Here is a 21803-nt window from a genome sequence, read left to right on the forward strand (position 1 = left end):
TATTCATATAATATACTTCATATTTTGTTATTATATAAGATAATTTTTTAACAACAAAATCTATTAAAAAACAAATCATAAATACTATAATATAATATCATTTTGGGCCAACATAACATAACCCAATGATGTTTGGGTCTGCTGTCCAACAGGACCCACCGCTGCTAGGTTCTTCTGCCAAGCATGACCCAATTATATGGGGCCCAGATAGGTACTCAACTATTGGGTCATTCTGTCAAGCGTAACCCAATGATGCTGGATAAAAATTAAAAATATTTAACTCGTAATGAAACGCGGTTGTAGGTAGACTCTCTCACATCTATTTTCTTTCATTTTGTTATGCCTTTAATTTTTTTTGTTTGGTTTGTGTCCGTTTTTGAGAGATCCAAGAGAATAAAAAACTCGCAAGTTACTGAGATCGATAAAGGAAAAGAAAAGGAAAATACTCAGCAAAATAAAAAATAAAATAAGCAAGTAAAAATTTATTTCGTTTTTCCATTCAGAGAACCAAAGAACCCAGAGAGAGGAGAGAGTCCAAGATCCACTCTCCTCCGCTCTTTTACACACACAGAGAAAGAGAGAAGAGAGAGAGATGGGGTGCTCTTTTTCGGGGCTGAATGCATTATACGACGCCGTTAACGGAGGAGGAGATGTGTGGATCAACGAGAACAGATTCAGGATCGTGAGGCAGCTAGGTGAAGGTGGATTTGCCTATGTGTATTTGGTTAAGGAGGTGGTCAACGTCTCTTCTCCTGCTTCTAGTGGTGGTCGTGCTGCTGTCGGCGGTGGCCTCTCTAAAAAAGTCAAGGACAAATCCCATCTCTCTGGTACCTTTACTTCTTCATTCTCAAGTCTTAATTAAAAAAAAAAATTATTTTTTTTTATTAATGAAACATGTTTTAAGCTATTGCATTTGTATTTTCTTTTCAATTTTGTGATCTTGGTTGCTGAAATATGAGTTTTCTTTGTTTTTTATTTTAAATGGGGATGATCTGGTTATGGATCTTCAAGTATGGTGTTTCATTTACGTGGAGATCATCGTATGGTGTTTGAGTGATTATTACTGTGATATTGGGTTATCGATCCCTGATCCACAAGATTTTCAATCGCAAATTATGCCATTTGTCATGCGTTGGATATGCCATTTAATTCGAAGAATATGTGTGCTTGCAACTTTGTTTAGCATTTGGAGAACATAATGAATTCAATTACACTTCTGGTCTGACTTTAAATACTGTGCAGTTGATGGAACTTATGCTATGAAGAAAGTTCTTATTCAGAATAATGAGCAATTGGAATTTGTGCGGGAAGAGATTCGCGTTTCTTCATTATTCAATCACTCCAATCTGCTTCCTCTGCTTGATCATGCTATTATTTCCGTTAAGGTAATAACTGCAAGCTGTTCTTCCTTTTCAGATTATTGTAGGTGGATTTCTCATAAAGTTGATGTTGCCTTTGTTATTAAGGCATCTGATTCTCATGGATGGACATACTCTGACCATGTGCTTCATGGTTGGGAAACTCTAGAGCTTTTGAGGGTAGAGCTTTCATTTGGTGTTAAGTCAGATTTTTAAGAAAATTGTACCCATGTTCCCTTCTTCCCTTCTGGATCTTGTTTGGAACTTCTTAATGTGTATGAGTTTGTATCTGTGTGTGCATCTCCTGCATGGTTTTCTTATCACACAGCATTTTCCCATATCAAATCAGGGCATAGAACTCTCTAGTCATGAAACTATCACTTCAGAATCACCTTCATCTTCATAGCTAGTAACCTATGCATAGAAGTAATTAACTCATTGTATAACAGAAAAATAGGAGCTTCTATGTAGTTTGTAGTTTTGAAAATAATTTCTGTGCAAATGTTACGTGGGTTGCACACATATTGCTTTGATGAATAGGAACTTCCAGCCACGAACCATTTTCCTAACACGAGGCCAAGATCCTTTAGTGTCATTTGATCACATTGGGGTTGACTTTTATTTGTACTTCAGAATTAGTGACAAGGAAACTTATTTCAACTCTCTTCTTTTGTACCTTTAACTCAAGCATTTTTATGTCCTTTTTTTTTAAAGGCTACTCAAGAAGGATCTTGGAACCATGAAGCATATTTGTTATTTCCGGTTCACTTGGATGGAACCTTACTGGACAACTCTGCTGCTATGAAATCTAAAAAGGAATTTTTTTCTACCACAGATGTTCTTCAAATATTTCGGCAGGTGAATGGCAATAATACAAATTTTTCTTTTATATTGACTTTTTTTGTTATGCAATACATTCCTAGCACAAAGCAGGATCGGCTTCATAACATAATACCACAGTGTAAGATATCTTTTTGATATCTGGCCATCATTTAAACTTACTGTTACTTGTATATGGAAATCACTATTTAGTTTTCTACTCGAGTTGGGTCTAGTGTTCCTGCATTTGCTCTTTAATGTCCTAGAATTAATTCAGAGAATGTTTTGTAACTTTTGTCCCTTTTTTATTTACATCCATAGTGTCTTTTTGTATGCGTAGATATCATACTTTGATATCCATCTACTGTATGGTGTCCTATGCACACTTAAGAAATATTACGCTATACTTTGATATCCATCAACTGTATTGTGTCCTATGCACGCTTAAGAAAGATTATGCTGCAGCTTTGTGCAGGATTGAAAAATATGCACAATCTTGATCCTCCATATGCACACAATGATGTCAAACCTGGTAATGTTCTCCTGACACATAGGAAAGGACATTCACCTCTTGCTATATTGATGGATTTTGGGAGTGCTCGACCTGCAAGGAAGCAAATTCGATCTCGCTCTGAGGCACTACAGTTGCAGGTAATCATTTTCTATTCTCTTCCTTTTCCTTTCACTTTGTTTTGGATTATAATTTCTTACTCTTTTATATTAATTTTTCACCAATATTATTTTCAGCAGCCTTTTTAGCACATCCATGTCACTAATATGTATTTTAAGGGTTTCAGTTATGTACTTGTACAATCTTTAAAGCTTCGTTCTATTTAATGTTTTGTCCAATTTCTTTCTGCATTTATTTTTCATAAAAAAACTTAAATGTATTTAAAGTATATTTGAGTATGAATCTATTTCCACACAAGGAAACTGCCTTTACCTGTTTAGTTTAGTTTGTTTAGCTTGTGGATTTCTGTAATATTAGCATCTGCCACTGGCCCACTATATCATGACTAGACTTGGCTGGCTAATGTAGGAATGGGCGTCCGAGCATTGTTCAGCACCCTTCAGAGCTCCTGAGTTGTGGGATTGCCCAAGCCATGCAGACATTGATGAGAGAACTGATATCTGGTCACTTGGATGCACACTATATGCAATAATGTGAGGATCATCTTCTTCAGTCATCATTTTTATTTAATTCTCAGAAACCATTTGTAGCTACTTGTGTTCTGTACTTCTAACTTTTTGCAGTTAACTTTTCGATTATTTTTATACTTGTTCTAAACCACTATTGAGGAACCCAGTGTCCATCTTACCATTTGTATCATTTTAGGTTTAGGATTTTGCTTAGAATTATTTTCTTTCAATTTTTATTTCAAAGGTATTGAAATTAGTTTATATGGCATATATGATTAGATATTATTTGTGTGAGTGCAAGTGCATGCATGCTTTGTGCGTTTGTTGTTGTGTTCGATGCAAGCATGTAAGCATCATATGTTTTCTGAAACTAGAAAGGATAACTTCACTTCCTTGAACTGTTTGCTTTTCCTCTTAATTATTGTTTGTAATTTCAAAATCTGTTGCCTTGCCCTTTTAAGGTGAAGCCAGATCTTATGTATCTCTCAAATGCAGCTACATTTTTTCTACTTCTAACGGCTGATTTCTGCAGGTATGGAGTATCTCCATTTGAATATGCACTTGGAGAGTCTGGAGGAAGCCTTCAATTGGCCATTGTAAATGCACAGATAAAGTGGCCAGCTGGACCCAAACCTCCATATCCAGAAGCTCTTCATCAGTTCGTGACATGGATGCTTCAGCCTCAGGCAGCAGTCCGCCCACACATTGATGATATTATAATTCATGTTGACAAGCTGATCTCAAAGTTTTCAAATTGAGATAATAATATAGAACATAAAGAATATTACATTGGGAATAATGCAGCGGATGCTTGTGCAGCTCAGCAACTTCCAATACTCCTGTGATTGTGGATGTTTAAAATATTCAAGTGAAAATGGCAGTGAAAACAAGCAGTGGCAGTTCCTTGTTCGAAGGGTTACAGAGATGATTCCTTTTTGGCAGTAGCTGTCAGTTTGTGCAGTGGCTTAATTTCAGTGTATCGTTATCCTGTTTAATTGTACAATCTGTAATTTATGGAACTGGATTGTCTTTTGCACACAAATATTCAATTTTTTTGTTGAAAGATAATAATTGGTGACAGGTACTAGCTTGATATTTGTGGGACGTGGCATTTTGGATGAAAGGGCAGATGTTTCTCCTACATTTTTGTCCAAGTTCGTTTATGGAATGATAGAGCATGGAATGAAGAAAATCATCCAAGTTTATCTGGCTTATAAGATCATCATCAGGTATACAAGCAAAGAGAGTTTCTCCCAGGATACAATTATAAATCAACAAAAAGAAATTCATGGGGATAGAGGCTTGATAGATTTTTCTCAGGCAAAACAAGCAAGCAGCAGCCAGCAGGGCAGTTCGTTTGCAAAAAGGAGGTTCTGATAATAAACTTCTCATTGTAATAAGTACCTGTGTGCACTATTATCATGTATTCAAGAGTTCCCTTGAAACTGTTACGGATCAGCCTATTATAACTTAATATCCACTTCGAAGTGCGAATTGGAGTTCCCTTGAAACTGTTACGGATCAGCCCATTATAATTTAAGATCCATTAAGTGCTAATTGGATTAATCAGAAGATTAAATGCCAAGAAGTTAAAAGGAGGTGCTGAATGAGCTTGTGCAAGTAAAGGTAACTTTAGAGAGTGAAAAGAAGGTAAAGATAGTGAGACAATTCTATGAGAGAGTACGATCACATATTAAGAAAATGAACATGTTGTATGCCTTTAAAGCAAATAAGGATTGTAAGTGGATTGTTTTCCAACCAGGTAATTATGTTTGAGTGCATATGTATAAAGAAAGATTTTCTAACCATAGAAAATCAAAATTATAGTCTTGTGGTGATGGTTCATTTCAAGTTGTAGAGAGGATTAATAACAATGCATACAAAATTGATCTCTCAAGTGAATATGATGTTAATGCTACATTTAAGGTTGCTGAGCTTACTTTGTTTGACCTAGGTCTGAGGTCAAATCCTTTCGAGGAGAAAGATGATGATATTGATCAGTCGATAAACATCATTAAGAACATATTATATGTTCCATATGGGTCACAAGGTTCAAAATGAAGGCATTGAAAGAAGTATTAAACGAACTAGTCTTATAAATATCAGCCAAGACAGAAATTAAAGATACTTTGAAGCATTAAGAGGAGGTCTTAGTGCATTTAATTTATGTGCAATAGGGGCCTAATCTAACCTTATTTGGGCCATGAATTTTCAGCAACATGGTTGCCAATTTTGCACTAGTTTCGGTCTTATTTTTATATTGTTTCCATGTGCTTTGTGGATTCTATACTAATTATGGATTTCCTATTATGTGTGGAAAAATTAATCATTTCTTTTATATATTAGATTGTCTTATTTAATTTATTTTCATGTCAGGTGAGGAGAACACAAAAAAAAAAAAATAAAGAATCCAAGCTTGAAAGGGAAACAAGATGGCGACAAAGCTTTCTAGATTTGCAAGGAGAATATTCCAGCAATTTTAATTGTTTTTCCTAGTGATGGAAGGATAATTAGTTGGTGGCAATAAGGAACAATAAAGACACCAACTTTTCTTTTCAAAATAAGGATAAATAAAAGGCTACAATTAAAATCCTTTTCTATCTTGGAAAGTATAGGGGTGAAAACTTCTCCCTTGATTTCTAATTTTTTTTTTGCTGCATTGTAGGCTATAAATAAACCTTATATCAGACTTGTATTGTTTTCTTTTCTTCTTCTCTTATCACGACAATATAGAAAATTAACTTATAGGTTTTATTTTTATTATTACAGTTATAGCCTAAGGCTTGTTTGGACTTAATTAATATTTAGTTTTTAGTTAAGATCCAAGGCTTGTTTGAATTAATGTTTTAAGCTTCTTAGTATATGTTTTGGGTCAACTTTGTAAGTGGGCCAATATAGTCCACAATGATAGATCTATTAAGGTTATTTTCTAAGAGTATTTAAACTCTTTATAAGCTTAAATTTTGGAAGTCATTGAATAATATCATTTTGAATTTTCAGCTTAGATATTAGAGTGATTCTTGCATTCTTTAGTTCTTGAAAGAACTAAACTGACTTATCAAAGATTAACTAGTTTTGTGGCGTCATTCGATTTAATTCCAATAATACTAGTGCCTTGTGACATGTTTCCATTGTGTTACACTCTTATTAGACATCTTTTGGCTTTTCAGAATCATATTTCAATCTTGATTGTGGGTTGTGTGACCATATGATCACGAGATTCTCATCAACAACTTTTTTTATGGTCACTTCTTCCCTCCTCCCTCGTTTCTCGGTGACCCCCTCTCTCCTTTCTCAAACTCTAGGACTAAAACGTGAACCAAATATAGCTTTGAATCAAAATGTAAAAACCTTAAGAAAAAAGGACCAAAAATGAAAAAATAAAAAAACTTTGGAGATTAAAATAATAAAAAAGTGCTCCATGCACAATGAAAAAAAATAAGACTGAATATTTGTTTCGGTTTCAAGTTCGAACCTTAAAATTTTAATTGTTTTGAATCAATAAAACTAAATTTTAATTTGTCAAATTAAACATTAACTCAACGTTGGAACTTATTCTTGACATCACGAGAACCCTATATTAAGCCAACCGAAACAAATCATTAAGACCAATATCAAATCAACTCGATATGAAATGATTAAATTGGGAAAAAAGAGTCAAGTGAAAAAAAAGAATTAAAGAAAAAAAAAGTATATTTTGGGTAATTATCACAACCATTATTGGATTGTGTGTTCATTCTATGTTGCATTTCCATCATTTTTTTAATATTTATTTCATCTTACATTGTCTCTCCTTGTTCATGATTTATGATTTCAAATATTATTACATGGTTTATTGAATGTTAATTTTACAAAATGAAACTTAATTGTTGCTACAAATAATAAAAAAAAAATGAAGACTAGGTTTGACATTAAAAAAATAACAACCCAATTTGCTATTTTGGAAGAGAATCAAACATATAGATCGAGGAGAGGAGAGAGAAAAGAATAGGAAAGGAAAGGAAAGAAGGTCATCTCACGAGTCACCCGACAAGGAAGCCCTCGTTAAAACGATTCCAACAGTACTAAGAAAGTTCATCTTTGGATCTCGTATGTCGCTAGAGATATGTTCATGTCTAATAAATTAATTTTTTTTGGTATTTTTGGATTATTTTGATGTGTTCATGTCAAAGATAATTTTTTTTTAAAATAAAAGATATTATTTAATATATTTTCAAGTAAAAAATACTTTAAAAAATAATTACTTTTACAATATCAAATACTATCTTAGTATAAAATAAAACCAAGAACCTTTTTAGTTTTTTTTAATAATTCCATAATAAAAAAAACAAACACGAAGGAGTCCCACACCATTGTTTTTTTTTTTTCAAAAAAAGAAAGTAATAATAATAATAATAACAATAATAATAATTACTACTAGTCTTGTCCCACACCACAACCAGTGTTGTTGTTATTGATGTTATTGACGTATGGATTGATGTGAGGAATATATTATTACTTCTATATTGGAAGACCGAAACATCTGATTGATTGTGGTTGTTATTTTTTAAATTGATTTTTATTTAGAAATATATTAAAATAATATTTTTTTTATTTTTAAAAAATTATTTTTGAAATTAGCGGAATCTAAAACCATAAAAAAAAATATTAATTTAAAATAATAAAATTTTTTAATTTTTGAAAATATTTTTAAAATATAAAAACAAAGAAAGCTTTCTGCTATACAGTCTCAGGTCTGTGTTTAAAGACAACTTCTACAATTTCCTTTCCAGTTAAAAGCTTTCCAGTTAAAAGCTTGTGACGTGATGGGATATTACTGCAGTGAAATCAATTGAATAATAAAGTGTTTGGTATTGCGGTAGCTGTTGTGGTTGTGATTTGAAAAAAATTATTTTATAAAAAGTACTTTTAGTTGAGGTTGGTTTGAAAAAATAGGTGTTTGGTTAAAACTGTGGTTGAAATTGAGGTTGAAGAAAAAGTAGTTTAATGTGTTGGTTAAAAATGCTTTTGAAATTGAGGTTATAAAATAATTTTTAAAAAATATATATTAATATTGATTGTTTTTAATTTAAATATTATGGATTTAACTATTGCTGTTACATCATGAAATAAATTATACTTTATATAAATTTTTTTTTATTGTTCCATTAAACTATTTACAATTCCATTACGTACAAAATTCATCCGATAAGAACTATAAAATTAGGTAAAATATTATCAGGAATAAAATTGAGATTACAGTACGAGTAAATTTAATTCACCTTAAACTAATTTTAAAAAAAACAAAAAAAAATTGTTGTTCATGTTCACGTGAATAGTGCGAGTGAAATCAATTAACTACACTGGTTTTTTGAAGAAAAAAAACTGTTCACTTTAGTGAACAGTGCGACAATGAAGCATGACTCCACTGTTCATTAGAAATCCCCATGAAATGCTGCTTCTCCAAAACCTGCGGCACGACTGCAAAAATTGGTGGGTCTTATCTTTAAAAATCACTTTTTTTTTCTTTACCAAATGCTGATATGTGTGGTTGTGGGTGAACCTCACCCGCAATCATATTACCAAACAACATCTTAATGTGTGTGGTTGAATGGTACAAAAAAAGAAAGAAAAAAAAAAGATGAGTAGGTACACAAAAAGCTACATGTGAGTTACCATCAATAAAGGTTCCATGTACTTGAGAATTTACCATGCATCTAAAATATTGTGTATGAGCATGTAGGGCATTAGTATATTCATTTGTAATGGTTTGAATTATATATATATATATATATATATATATATATATATATATATATATATTAAAGTATAAAGAGTGTTTTTAATAGTATTATTAAATTTGATCAACTGGATTAATTTTAAAACCTTTCGATTCAATTTTTTTCCTAACTTAACTTTTTAATTAAACCGTATGATAGTTAATTTGATTTAAATTAATTGATTTTATATATTCAAATGCAATTTTGATAATCAATAAAAACATGACTTAGCTTTTAAAAAAACTTCAAGATGATAATTTTTTAAAAAATTATTGAGACAATGACAGATTGGATTGACTCCCCTCGCGACCTGGGTCATGGACTTTATTGTGTTTAACAATTTTTTTATTTAATTATATGATAAAAACATATGCTCACAAAATTAAGCACCGACCTAAAAATAGACACTTTGTTTTAGACAATTAACCCTAGAAAGCAAACAAAAATCAATAATGCAATTCATTTTCCAACCAATCCAATATTAAATGATGAAATTGAAAAATAATAAATTAAAAACAATTAAAAGACCAAAAATAAAAAAAAGCATATCCTATTGGTAGGTAAACTCGTCAAGCATATGAATCAAGTAAGCTGGGCTAGTACACCAAATATTTGAACCAGGTTATGGACTCCATTGTGATTATAATTTGTTTTTTTAAATCTATTTTTTTATTTAACTATACAATAACAAAAATAGATGATTGTGAAATCAAACATCAACTCAATATCGAGATGTGTTTTTAGATAAAAAGTTTTTTTATTTAATCATGAAATTGAATTCTCAATTAAACCAGTATCCAATAATGAAAAAAAAATCAAATTTAAAAAAGTTAAACTTGTTAGACCTGCGAACCAAGTCAACTAGCAAAACCTGTGAATAGGTCCATGAACTTTATAAAGTTTAGTAACATAGTTTTTTTATGAAACTATTTTTTTTAATTATATGAAAAAAAAAATAGATGATAAAAAAGTCAAGTTCAATTAGAAAAAAGTACTCCACCAAACTCATAAATCATGGCAACCCGGGTTACCCTGGCAAACCTTTAAACCATGCTAACCTTATAAAAAGGTAAAATAAAAAGAAACAAATTATAAAATTAAATTCTCAACCATCCCAATATCAAAAGATGAAATCGACAAAAAAAATTAAAAAAAAATCATAACAAAAATTAAAAAACATAAAGAAAAAGGAAAGAAAACAAAACATTGTGGGTTAGTATTGTCATTTACAATGTAATGTGCGTGGGTGAATAGTAGTTTCCTCACACCCTTTAATTTTTGTTACTTTATAAAGTTTAATAACATGACTTTTCTCTAAAATTATTTTTTTTAACTATACGAGGAAAAAATAGACTATAAAAAAATCAAGTTCAATAAAAAAAAATCCACAAAACTCGTAAACCGTGGCAACATGAGTTTCATTGGCGAACCCGTAAACCACACTAATCTCATATAAAGGTAAAATAAAAAGAAACAAATTACAAAGATAAATTCTCAACAATATCAATTTTAAAAGATAAAATCGACAAAAATAGATTTGAAAAAAAATTATAAAAAAAAAAAGAAAAAGAAAAAGAAAAGCAAAATATCGTGGATTACCATTGTAATCTATAGTGCAATAAGTGTTGGGTGAATAATAGTTTCCCCCATATTCTTTAATTTTTGTTACTTCTTAAAGTTTAATAATATGATTTTTTTTTCTAAAACTATTTTATTAATAATATGAGAAAAAAATAGACTATAAAAAAACTAATTTCAATTAAAAAACCCACCAAATCCATAAATTGGAACAAACTACGTTACCTTGACAAATCTACAATCATTTTAATCTGATAAGAAGATAAAATTATAAAGTTAAATTCTCAATCATCTCAATATTAGAAAATAAAATCAACAAATTTTTTTATGAAAAAATTATAAAAAAAAAAAGAAAAGGAAAAGAAAAACTATATGTTGAGGAAATAAAAACAATGTCAGTAATACTGTAGCTATCTAGAAAAAGAAGAAGAAGGATTATACTGCTTTCCCCGCGTGTTTTAGTTGTTCTTATAATTTTCACGATCAAAATGTTCTCAAAATTCCAAAACGCAACTAAAAGAGCAGCAAAAAACGCAACGAATAATAACAAATAGTTACTATCTTGATAAGGCAAGAAAGGTTAGTAATAAGAGCACGCAAAAACTGCTTACCTTTTTCAGTGTTAGAAAACACATAAACATGGTAGAGCAGCAGAATTCGTCTTCCAAAGTTCAAGCTTTATATGAACTCTGCAAAAAGACCTTTACATCCTCCGGGGTACCTCCTTCCTCTCGTGCCATCCAGAAACTCTGCTCTCTTTTGGGTATTTCATTTTTTTATTTGCTCTTATTATGTTTATAATTTTCTTCTTATGTTGTTTACTTTAATTCTCAAGTGGGTTTTGTGAATTATGTAGAATTTGATTTGGGTTTTCCTTTGTTTTGAAGCTGAACTTGAAAAGTTGAAACCTTTTAAGAATAATTGGAATTTGTGTAGTTTGTGTGTGTGTGTATTGGTTATCCCTTCAGTTTTTGTTGGAATTAGAAAACTTTAGCAGAGTTCTCATGATATAACTTAAGGATGAAAGTATGAAATGACATACAGTTGCAATAATATTGGAAGAGCCAACGCATTATTGCTGCATCAATATATTGATTCTCAAATTTCTCTTATAGTTATGGAATGAGTGACAGTTCGTTATGTGCTTCATTATTTAGCTTGCTAGTACTCTAAGCTACAAATTTCCGTGCACTGCTCTGCTGTTGTACAGACACGGTTGGCCCTGCTGATGTAGGGCTTAGAGAGGAAAATCGAGATGATGATAGAGGGCATGGCTTTCTTGGACCTAATCGGTTGACCAGGGTTGCTCGATGGGCTCAATCCATAACATACGTAGATATTTTTGAATGTGATAGTTTTACGGTGAGCGTTACCATCTTCTTTCTGAAAAATGATTTTGTTCATGTTGGGGTAGCTATTGTGTTTCATTTCATTTATATATATATATATATATCAATTTGTTGGTAGATTTTGGTAATGATAGTTAGAATTAATTTAGTACCATTTCACTTCTTAAATTTTCTTCTTTGCTGGTGTTTGTGCTTCTCGACTAACAAAATATTTGTGCTGAAGTTCTCCTTGATATTGTTTGAGCAGTTTTTTATTTGAATAATATATTCTGATTTTGAGAAGTAGGCTGGAAGTGCAGATTGATGTTTAAAGTTGTTTGATATGACGATTCTCTTTATGCAGATGTGTATATTTTGCTTTCCAACTTCTTCCGTTATTCCACTTCATGACCATCCTAGTATGACAGTTTTCAGCAAAGTTCTATATGGCTCTTTGCATGTGAAAGCTTATGATTGGGTTGAGCCTTCCCGTTACCAAAAAAGCAAGGGGCCTGGTTATCCAGCAGGTTTGCCTTTTGAGAGCCTTTTCAACATTCAACCTGTCAGTTTTAGAACTTTCACTATCTTTTTTATTTTATTTTTTTTATTACCATCAAGAATTGGAATAGTTTGTGTGCTCATTTGGGGTTTTAATTCCAAATCATCTACAGTTATTTGAGTATTTCTCTTCTATCCACTCCTAGTTTGGGTCCATCTTTAATCAATGATTCACCTTTTTCGAAAGCAAGATCAAGTTGAAATGAAAATCCATGGATTCAAATGCTTTTTGTCAGTTGTCTCTGCAATCTAAGGAATGTATATCTTACTGCATTTTCTTCTTACTAGATAAAATCAAGGCTCCATGATGCATCACCCAAGCAAGCTCAGATATGTTGATGGTTGCTGGCTAACATTTTTCTGTTTAATCAAAAGCTGAGCAGACTAGTAATGAAATTATTGGCCTAATATAGATAATTTTCACTTGTTCCATGCCCCATAATAGAGATGGTTTTTATTCAGAACCATTATATTGTTCAGACCCGACATCCCATATTATATGTGTATCTGTATGTGTTCAGATAAGTAAATATGTATACATCTTTGTGTACATGAGTCAATGAGTGTATGTATCTATGTGCATGGGTATGTAATGAGAATTTCTTGGTATTAATTAGTTAAAGTAACTGACTGATGATGTCACTTTTCAAATAGTTGGCCTGTTGGCAAGAATACTTTAATTTTCCCTATAAAGTAGTGTTGTCAAAAGGCATTGAGGCGCTCCAGGCCAAGCCAGGCGAGGCCTCATCGCCTATATTAGCCACAGGCGATGGATTTTAATGAAGCGTTGCCTACACGAGCGCCTTGTGAGCGGGTGCAAGGCATTAAAGCTAGCACCTGCATGAAGTTTTTCTTTTTATGTTGGATTTTTTTTTAGCTCATTTATATTTTGACTTATTTGTCCATTTTTTAATTAACACAAGAAACGACTTAGCGGTATTTTTTTATAAAAAAAATAGGATAAAAAAATCAATAAAGTGGAAGACAAACATACACTTAGAAGAGAAACACTAGCCACACTTTCTTTTTTCAACCGTGGGAGTCGGAGAACAACACATCTCTACATGGAATACTTTAATTATTTTTCTTTATTGCTCTATATTTTATTATTGTCATCTTTTTGTTTTTTTCTCAATTAATTTCTTTATTCTTCAAGCTTCTGCTCTCCCCCCCCCATGCTATTTGTTCTCTCTCTTCACATGTTAATTTTAATGGTGTTATGCTACCAAAATTTTTAACTTTTTGTTTTGTTTTGTTTTTGCTTTTTAATCTAGTTGGTTACTTACCACTTTAAATTATCTTATTTTGTTTTAGGGTGAAAAATATAACTTTATATGACTATGTTATGGTATTTTATATTTTCTTTTGATTTTCTAATGATCAAATCTTAATTGAGAAGATATATATTTTAGATTTATATAATATAATACAATATTACACACACACACACACACACACACATATATTTTAATTTATAGCATATTGCCTTGGTTCTTTCGGGTGAGCACCTTGGGCATCTTACAGGCTTCGCGCCTTTTAGTGCCTTTTGCCTGTGACAACACTATTGTAAAGCAGCCCTTTATGGGCTATGTTGTCTTGCATCATTTAGCAGTGTTTGGAATTGAAGTTGGTCTATTGAATTATAGTTTCAAATTCACACGTATGAACTTCCACCAAATACAGGCCATCAAAAACTGTGTGATATGATATCAGAATATGAGACTGACTGTAACTAACATTGTGGACTTCTGTCCCCTGTAGGTGCATTCACTAAAATCTGTCAGTAAGTTTGCTGTTTGTTTGGATCATGTTTTGCTTTAGTTTGGGTTACAAAGAGTAAAATAGGTATCACTTGCTATAGTCACTATCTTATGTGTTAGAGTTTCGTGTATAAAGAGGTGCAGGCTAATGATGCCCATCTTTGGCAGTAAGGTTGGCGAAGTTAACAGTTGATAAAGTCTCGACAGCTCCCTGTGGGACGTCAGTATTGTTCCCAAAAAGTGGTGGGAATCTGCATTGTTTCACTGCAGTCACCTCTTGTGCTGTGCTTGACATTCTTACACCTCCTTACAGAGAAGATGCAGGCAGAAAATGTACTTATTACCATGACTATCCTTATTCTACGTCCTGTAAGTAACCTTTATTTTCTTTCATTATTATAATTTCAATCACCGTTTTTCCCCCCTTTCCTTGCTGTTCTACTATTCTTGCTGCATATACGAGTCGAAGCATGTGAAATTCATATTGGATTCTTGTTTAACCATGCAACAAAGCTGAATAGCTTTTTAACATATCACCATGCAGCTATAGGAAATGGAGCTGAGTTAAGCGCTGAAAAAATAGATGACCAAGCATGGCTTGCTGAGGTAGAAACACCTGATCTCTATATGCGCCAAGGAGCATACACAGGACCAACTGTCAAGGTTTAACTCTCATCTGTTTGATCAATACATTACCTGTAATTCTCTTCCCAGTTTTGTTTACTCAGGATCATGTTATTGTTAACTCTAACTGCAACTGGAATGTTGAATTTTGAACTCAGTGGATGATTTCTCTTTGATTACATAGCCGAGGATATCTTTTTGCTCTCTTTTTTCTTCAGTAGGATAAAATGACTTGAAATGCAGAAAATCCTCATAAATCTGTAGTTCTCAGTAAGTTGTAAGAGCCATCTCTACCTTCAGCGAATTGTGTGGTTATAGAAGTCTGTTATTTATTCTTTTGTCACCATGTCATGCTGGGGTCTCAGATTGCTGCAGTTTTGTTGATGCTCAGTGTATCATAGGGTACTCTTGATCATTATACTCGAGACTTTGCCCCAGACCTGCAACTTGCACCAAAATGTAGCTTCTTTTGCTCAGCAGCTGAAAGAGTTTTGCTTTGTTAATTATTTTGTTTGATAAATGATCCACTGGAGTCTTGTAGAACCTAGCTAGTTTGTAAAGCAGTATCTTCTAAACATGAATGAAAGGAAGCCCTGAAATGGATATGATCAGCTGGTAGATGGCATTTTCTAGCACGACTTCTTGCCGAAAACTGCCGCTTTTGAGCTGATTATTGGTCAGCTTATCTGCATCCTACTGGTTGCATTCACAAACATTCTATCTATTGTCTGTTATTGGACGCACTGAGAAATATTATATAAACAACAGAACGTATTACAAACCATTTTTGAAATGAACATCTCACTCATCGCATTAAATAATAATAAAAAAAACTAAGTCGTTACTGGGACCTCCTAGAGATCACTGTACATTAAAAAATTGAGGTTTAAATAACTATATTTGAAACTAAAACAAATGAGGGACTATATTGATGATTGTGGTAGCGGTAACAATTTAAAATGTTTTTTTGTTTAAAAATATATTAAAATGAAGTGTTTTTATTTTAAAAAAATTATTTTTAACGATTTAAAAATATATATAAAAAATTTATTTTAAATAAAAAAAGCAAAAAATCAAAATTTTTAGAACTCATAACTTGAGTGTGCAAGGGAAGGGAAGATTGGTTGGTAGCTACAACATGTGTCAGTGTATTAGAGAAGTTGTCACACTCAGGCAGCATGTGTAGCTTTCTCATTGGTGTTGGAAGCGAGTTTTTTCATTTGAGGCAGCGTCCACGGTGCGACTTCGGGGGCATTTTCTTTCTTCTCCTCACTTTTCTTCTTCTTCTTGGTTTTCGTGTTGAACTCTCCGAGATAGCGAGGTGTTAATTTTTTTTTTGTCTAATTTAATTTTTAATTTTTTGATTGTTTTTTTTTGTTTTTAAGAATAAATATTTTTTTTAATTTTATTATTTGATATTCAGTAAATTAAAAATTAGACTTTCATGATTTTTTATTTGTCTACTAAGAGATAATCTCCGTGTCAAGAGTTGGATCACGAGTTTAAAAGAATAGGCCGATTGACATTAATTTTTTAGGTCCTTTTTAATTATTATTTTTTTAATTTCATCATGCAACATTAGGTTGATCGAGAGATTGTGCTTTGTGATTTTTTTTATTTTTTTATAAAGTTATCTCGGTCTCATGATCTAGGTCGCTGGTTTAACAGTTTAACCTGAGTTGACTTAAGTTTTTTTTGGGTTTTGTTTAGATTGTATGTTTTTCAGTCTCATCCTTAAACATTAGGTTAGTTTGAGAATTGAATTTTCCAGTTTTTTCTCAATTTATCTTCTATTGAGTTGTTCTATTTGCATGATTAGGTCTTAGGGGTTTGGTGAACTTACCCAAGTTTACTTGTGTTTTTCCATGTAGCTGAAATTATATATTTTAGAATTTAATTTTTTTTTTTGGTTTTTACCTTAAACATTTTGTTAATTTGCCTTTTTCTCTTATCTTTAGATTAATTAGAAATGTAGTTTTGATATTTTTTATTTTTTATTTTGGTAAATTATATAGATATCTTTTCAATATCTTTTTACAATATTGAAAAACATATATATATTTTTTTATAGGTCAACATGTCACCTGCCAGTTGATTTCCTTACTCTAGAGAACGTCGCGCCATCTGTCTCCAGATGACACAGGAACGTACTTGGTCGTTGGGAATGGGCTTCCACCAAACAGTTTGAGATGAGACGGACAAGCACAGGAGTTTCAAGAGATGAGTTGTCATTACTGGGAACTTATGCATCATCATCATCGTTTTTTTTTTTTTAACTGTTGTTGCTTTTAATTAATTTATTTATTTTTATAGTATTGCTTCTTTATTTATCATGCAGTTGAATAAAGTTTCAATCCTGTCCTTTAATGGCTGGCACCGGTAGCATCAGCTGCATACAGAACGACGAGAAAGAACTACATATGCTTGCTTTTCTCTAGAAAGAACTGCATACAGAACGACGAGAAAGAACTACTTAGTCTGGACAGCTCCACATACAGCAATGGATCTTAGCTTCAGATGGATATATAGCACCTGCTGTTTGATATTCCGATCTCAGTCAACCTCCACAGACTAGCACAGGTCATTTTTTGTGCTTAAAAGTTCTAACAGCGCACTCGAGAGACCCAGAGATGCTGGACCTCCAAAGAGGCTACTGTCGTTATTTCAAGCATGAAAACTTCATGCGTAGATTAGTGATGGAGAGCTTCAAAAGTAGTGCAAAAGTTCAGCTACCTAGCATGTAGCAGCACGATGATATCAAAAGGAGAAAATCTAGTCATTTGAATTTAATGAGTTTAGATAGCAAAGAAACTTCTTATTATATAAGACAACATAGAAACAGCAGCAGTACAGATCTGGAACCAACTCACAAAGTCACATATAACCGAGTTCAGCTTTCTAACTCATACCAGCTAAACTTTCTTATTCCGAGGCACAATTGTTCCCATCAACATTTAGAAGTTAAAATGCCAAGCTGATCAGGAAATTGTTTCTAATTGGCATACATGCTGACTGGTTAGGTCAAAAATCTCACTAGACTTTCCAGGTCCACTTAACTTGTAGCTCTGGAATTTCATGACGCTAAATTTGATCCAGTTCCTTTTCCACAAAATATCCTTAAAGGGATCTGAAAGCTTCACCAGCATATCGCACATTTCCAAGTTCCTCTTCAATGCGCAGAAGCTGCAAGCAAATTGAAATTCACCAGTAAAGTGTTGAACGTAGATTTGAACAAATGAAATAAACAGAACCATTTTCTGCAGCTAAGAGAACATAGGCAAAATTATTGAACAAAGAAAGGCTTTAGATGAGCACAATATTCTTGGGGGATGGATGATAAAATCTTTAGCTTACGAGATAAGCAGAAGGACACCAATTCCTCTTTGTTGTATCAAAATCTCAGTCTGTCGAGAATGTTTTAAAAAGGGTGTATCAGACCACCCAATTAAGCCAAATCTCCTAAAATGGGCTCTAATTGTTATCAACTTGATCTAACTAGACCTACAGGAAGCTACCACATTGTGAATATGCTACAATAATGCAATACTGCACTGATATCAGAATTGTTGCTAGCTGCATTTTCAGCCCTCTCCATGTCCGTTTGTGAGAGAGAGGTCTAGGTGTTGCCTAGAGGTGGAAAAAGCATCATACTTGAAAATAAGAATGCTGAAAGTAAACGATGGGGGGGGGGGGGGGGGGGGTTGAAAGGAATAAGAGAGACAGACAGAGCTGCATCTGCAGCAATATTTGAAAGGGCAAAGAGCAGGTAAACTAAAAGTTTTACCTGATTATACTTGGCCAACCGCTCACTTCTGCAAGGAGCTCCAGTCTTGATCTATACAACACAACAAGTACAGTCAAATCCATAACAAAAGAATTGTGCAGTTTATCTGGCATAGTATAACGAGTTTAGATAATAAACCTGTCCACTGGCCAAGCCAACAGAAAGATCAGCTATGAAGTTATCCTCAGTTTCACCACTACGATGGCTGACCATCACACCCCAACCTGCAGCTTTGGAGTCAAGTGCTGCTCTAATGGATTCAGTCACTGTACCTATCTGGTTAACCTGCAAGTCAATGGATCAAGATGAACCAATTTAATTGCACCATCAATGTGGAAAAAAATTTACTTGCAAATTCCATTTTCTGAGAGCAGAAATGGATAAATAAATAAATAAAGGCTGTAACTTCTATATAAGGAATAAAAAGGAGAACATGATAGATTTGATGCTCGCCTTCAGTAGCAAGCCATTGCAAGCCTTTTTCTGAATTGCCTCAGCGATTCTCTTTGGATTTGTGACCAACAAATCATCTCCAACAATCTGGATATCAACTGAAGATTGTAGTGAAGCCCATGAATTCCAATCATCCTGGTCAAAGGGATCTTCAATAGACACAATAGGGAATTCCTTGACAAAATCCTTGTAGAGGTCACCAAGGCTTTGGGCTGAGAGCACATGAGCTCCATCATTTGGTTGGTTTTTAAAGTTCAAATCATATTTTCCATCTTTGAGAAACTCTGAAGCAGCAACGTCCATTCCTATCTTGATCTGCATCATTATTTTGTGTTCAAATTAAGTATAAGCAAAATTTTACCTGCAGCATAAACAGAAAAAGAAACTGACTGCTGTCTACCTTTCCTGTGTATCCAGCCTTTTCAATCGCATCCATGAGCAAAACTAGTCCTTCCCTGTTATCCTGAACATTGGGAGCAAATCCCCCCTCGTCTCCAACATTGCAAGCATCTTGTCCATATTTTTTCTCAATAATTTTCTTCAGTGTATGATACACTGTCACGTTAAGAAATAAAACAGTTATCAGTCGTTGTCATAACAGATGGGGACTTGAAGTAAAGGGCAACACTAAAGAACTCCATCCATGGTAATCATAAGAAAAGATCTTAACTTCAGAAACCACATAATTAGAAACTGCAGGTGGAACTACTGCACAAGGTTGACAACAATATTAAATCCACATCCATTTCAGCTTTGATTCATGATGCTAAACTAACTGTAGTTTAATTCTTTTTTTTCTCCCCGTTTTAGGTGGTGGAAAATATCAAATAACCAACAAACATTTATAATTAAAAGACAGTAAATGTACGGCTAGAACAGATAGAAATAATTAGCTAACCTTCGCTGCCCATTCGGAGTGCTTCGGCGAAATTGGTCGCACCTACAGGCAGAATCATAAATTCTTGCATGGCCAGATTATTTCCAGCGTGACTGCCTCCATTAATGACATTAAAAGCTGGAACAGGCATAACAAGCTCCTTGGTTCCTGATATTTCCTGGATGTGTTTATACAATGGAACTCCCTTGGCCCCTGCACCAGCCCGGCACACACTCAGGGATACTCCAAGAATAGCATTAGCACCCAATTTTGCCTTATTTGGAGTTCCATCAATATCCAGCATTATAGCATCCACATCAGCTTGATTTCTAGTCAAATGTCAAGAAAGATTATGCAGCTCAGAAATTCATTCCACTTTCTTAAAAATCATATCTATATACTTCTCATAAACACAGCAATCATATTTACATTTTCCAAAAGAAAACGAGACCAAGAAACATATAGGAACAGTAAGTGAAATTAAAAAAAATCTACTTTTATACCAGTAACATATTTAATTTACCTGACATCAACACCAAGAAGCTTAGGACCCAAAAAGTTATTAACATTTTGAACAGCACTAAGCACACCCTTGCCACCATAAACACTTTTATCTCCATCTCTAAGTTCCAAAGCCTCATAGATCCCAGTAGAAGCCCCACTTGGTACAGCCGATCGGTAAAGCTGATCATCAGTGACGAGATCAACCTCAACGGTAGGATTCCCTCTGCTATCAATGATCTGCCTCGCCTTCACTGACTTCACCTTGCATTCTTTAGCAATCCTGACCGTTGATGGTGGAGCCACAGTCACGGAGTTTCTGATAACTAAAGACCGTGTTGATGTTTTGGGTTGTTTTGTAGAGAAGCTATTGAGTAAAGGGTTCTTTTTGTTGAAGAAGTTGGTGGCTGGTTGTGTAGCCAAGGCCATTTTGGTGGTGGTGTTTTTGGGCTTCGGAAGAAGTGTTTTTTGGTAGGGGAAGGGGGTTGTTGGCTTTGCTTAAATAAATAAAGCGAGGGAGAGGATGGGACGTGGAAATGTCCGCCAGAGAGCGATGAAAGCAAAGGGGTGACGGGTAGAGAAGTGTTGTTTCAAACCAGCTTGCCCTCCTTTGGGGAGGCCATTTCTCAAAACAAAAAAAAAAAAACAAAATTTTTTTAAAAAAAAAATTTAATTTTTTTTAATATATTATGTTAAAAATAATTTTTTAAAATTAAAAAATATTATTTTAATATGTATAAAAAAACACATTTTAAGAAACTACTACTACCATATCACTCACCTATATATTTTTTAGGCATATTTTGTATTGCTGTATAAATTATTTTTTAAAATATATTTTTTCTTTAAATATATATTAAAATAATATTTTTTATTTTTTTATATATTCATTTAAAAAAAATAATTTAGTTTTTTTTAAAATATAATTCAATTTGTTTTTAATAAAATACAATGTATTAGTATGGTTGTTGGATATTCACTTGGAAGCTCAAGGGGCAAGAGAAAGATAAAATGTGTCAACAATCAAATTATTATTTTAATATTTTTAAATAATTTTAATATGTTAACATTAAAAATAAAAATAATTTTAAAAAAATATTTTAAAATAAAAAAATATTTTTTTAAAAAAAATTAATCCCAAACAAAAGCATAAAACTAACAAAAAGTCAACCACAGTCAAAAAAGAAAAAACGAAAAAGGAGGTTAGGTGGGTGCCTGTGTTTTTTCTTTTGTTTTTCTTATTAAGAAATACAGGGTCCCACCC

At 32.9% G+C, this 21803-nt stretch overlaps 3 protein-coding genes across 6 annotated transcripts; 2 read left to right on the forward strand and 1 right to left on the reverse strand.

Moving 5' to 3' along the window:
* The first annotated feature begins 360 nt into the window (after positions 1-360).
* Positions 361-4397, forward strand: LOC7490077 (uncharacterized). Its single transcript, XM_002317882.4, has 6 exons — positions 361-827; positions 1243-1385; positions 2073-2216; positions 2643-2828; positions 3217-3341; positions 3850-4397. Exons 1-6 carry the CDS (start codon positions 593-595, stop codon positions 4073-4075), a joined length of 1059 nt encoding a protein of 352 aa, XP_002317918.3. The 5' UTR covers positions 361-592; the 3' UTR covers positions 4076-4397.
* A 6688-nt stretch (positions 4398-11085) lies between these two features.
* LOC7487077 (plant cysteine oxidase 3) lies at positions 11086-17774 on the forward strand. 3 transcript variants are annotated; one of them, XM_002317883.4, is made up of 6 exons: positions 11086-11417; positions 11865-12016; positions 12347-12509; positions 14469-14669; positions 14845-14963; positions 16996-17774. In XM_002317883.4, exons 1-6 carry the CDS (start codon positions 11294-11296, stop codon positions 17017-17019), a joined length of 783 nt encoding a protein of 260 aa, XP_002317919.3. In that variant the 5' UTR covers positions 11086-11293; the 3' UTR covers positions 17020-17774. The 3 variants fall into 3 exon arrangements, with proteins under 3 accessions (XP_002317919.3, XP_024438128.2, XP_024438127.2); XM_024582360.2 differs by lacking the exon at positions 16996-17774 and adding an exon at positions 15143-15267; XM_024582359.2 differs by lacking the exon at positions 16996-17774 and having other exon boundaries at positions 11089-11417; positions 14845-15128.
* LOC7487078 (enolase 1, chloroplastic) lies at positions 17719-21111 on the reverse strand. Of its 2 annotated transcripts, none has more exons than XM_052445860.1 (7): positions 20562-21111; positions 20060-20367; positions 19562-19716; positions 19162-19476; positions 18847-18993; positions 18709-18759; positions 17719-18107 (listed from the first exon to the last, which is right to left on the reverse strand). In XM_052445860.1, exons 1-7 carry the CDS (start codon positions 20966-20968, stop codon positions 18042-18044), a joined length of 1449 nt encoding a protein of 482 aa, XP_052301820.1. In that variant the 5' UTR covers positions 20969-21111; the 3' UTR covers positions 17719-18041. The 2 variants fall into 2 exon arrangements, with proteins under 2 accessions (XP_052301820.1, XP_052301821.1); XM_052445861.1 differs by having other exon boundaries at positions 18847-18999; positions 19168-19476; positions 20562-21109.
* Between the last annotated feature and the right edge of the window lie 692 nt (positions 21112-21803).

The sequence above is a fragment of the Populus trichocarpa genome, chromosome 12, assembly GCF_000002775.5.
Source record: "Populus trichocarpa isolate Nisqually-1 chromosome 12, P.trichocarpa_v4.1, whole genome shotgun sequence".
Taxonomy (NCBI): domain Eukaryota; kingdom Viridiplantae; phylum Streptophyta; class Magnoliopsida; order Malpighiales; family Salicaceae; genus Populus; species Populus trichocarpa.

Excerpts from the sequence above, each read along its gene's own strand:
- LOC7490077 (XM_002317882.4), top strand. The coding sequence starts at position 593 with ATGGGGTGCTCTTTTTCGGGGCTGAATGCATTATACGACGCCGTTAAC. Across the intron at positions 1,386-2,072 it reads ATGCTATTATTTCCGTTAAG|GCTACTCAAGAAGGATCTTG; the intron begins GTAATAACTGCA and ends TTTTTTTTAAAG. Across the intron at positions 2,217-2,642 it reads TTCTTCAAATATTTCGGCAG|CTTTGTGCAGGATTGAAAAA; the intron begins GTGAATGGCAAT and ends ATTATGCTGCAG.
- LOC7487077 (XM_002317883.4), top strand. The coding sequence starts at position 11,294 with ATGGTAGAGCAGCAGAATTCGTCTTCCAAAGTTCAAGCTTTATATGAA. Across the intron at positions 11,418-11,864 it reads GAAACTCTGCTCTCTTTTGG|ACACGGTTGGCCCTGCTGAT; the intron begins GTATTTCATTTT and ends GCTGTTGTACAG. Across the intron at positions 14,670-14,844 it reads CTATCCTTATTCTACGTCCT|CTATAGGAAATGGAGCTGAG; the intron begins GTAAGTAACCTT and ends ATCACCATGCAG.
- LOC7487078 (XM_052445860.1), bottom strand. The coding sequence starts at position 20,968 with ATGGCCTTGGCTACACAACCAGCCACCAACTTCTTCAACAAAAAGAAC. Across the intron at positions 20,368-20,561 it reads CTTCTTGGTGTTGATGTCAG|AAATCAAGCTGATGTGGATG; the intron begins GTAAATTAAATA and ends ACATTTGACTAG. Across the intron at positions 19,477-19,561 it reads AGGCTGGATACACAGGAAAG|ATCAAGATAGGAATGGACGT; the intron begins GTAGACAGCAGT and ends ATAATGATGCAG.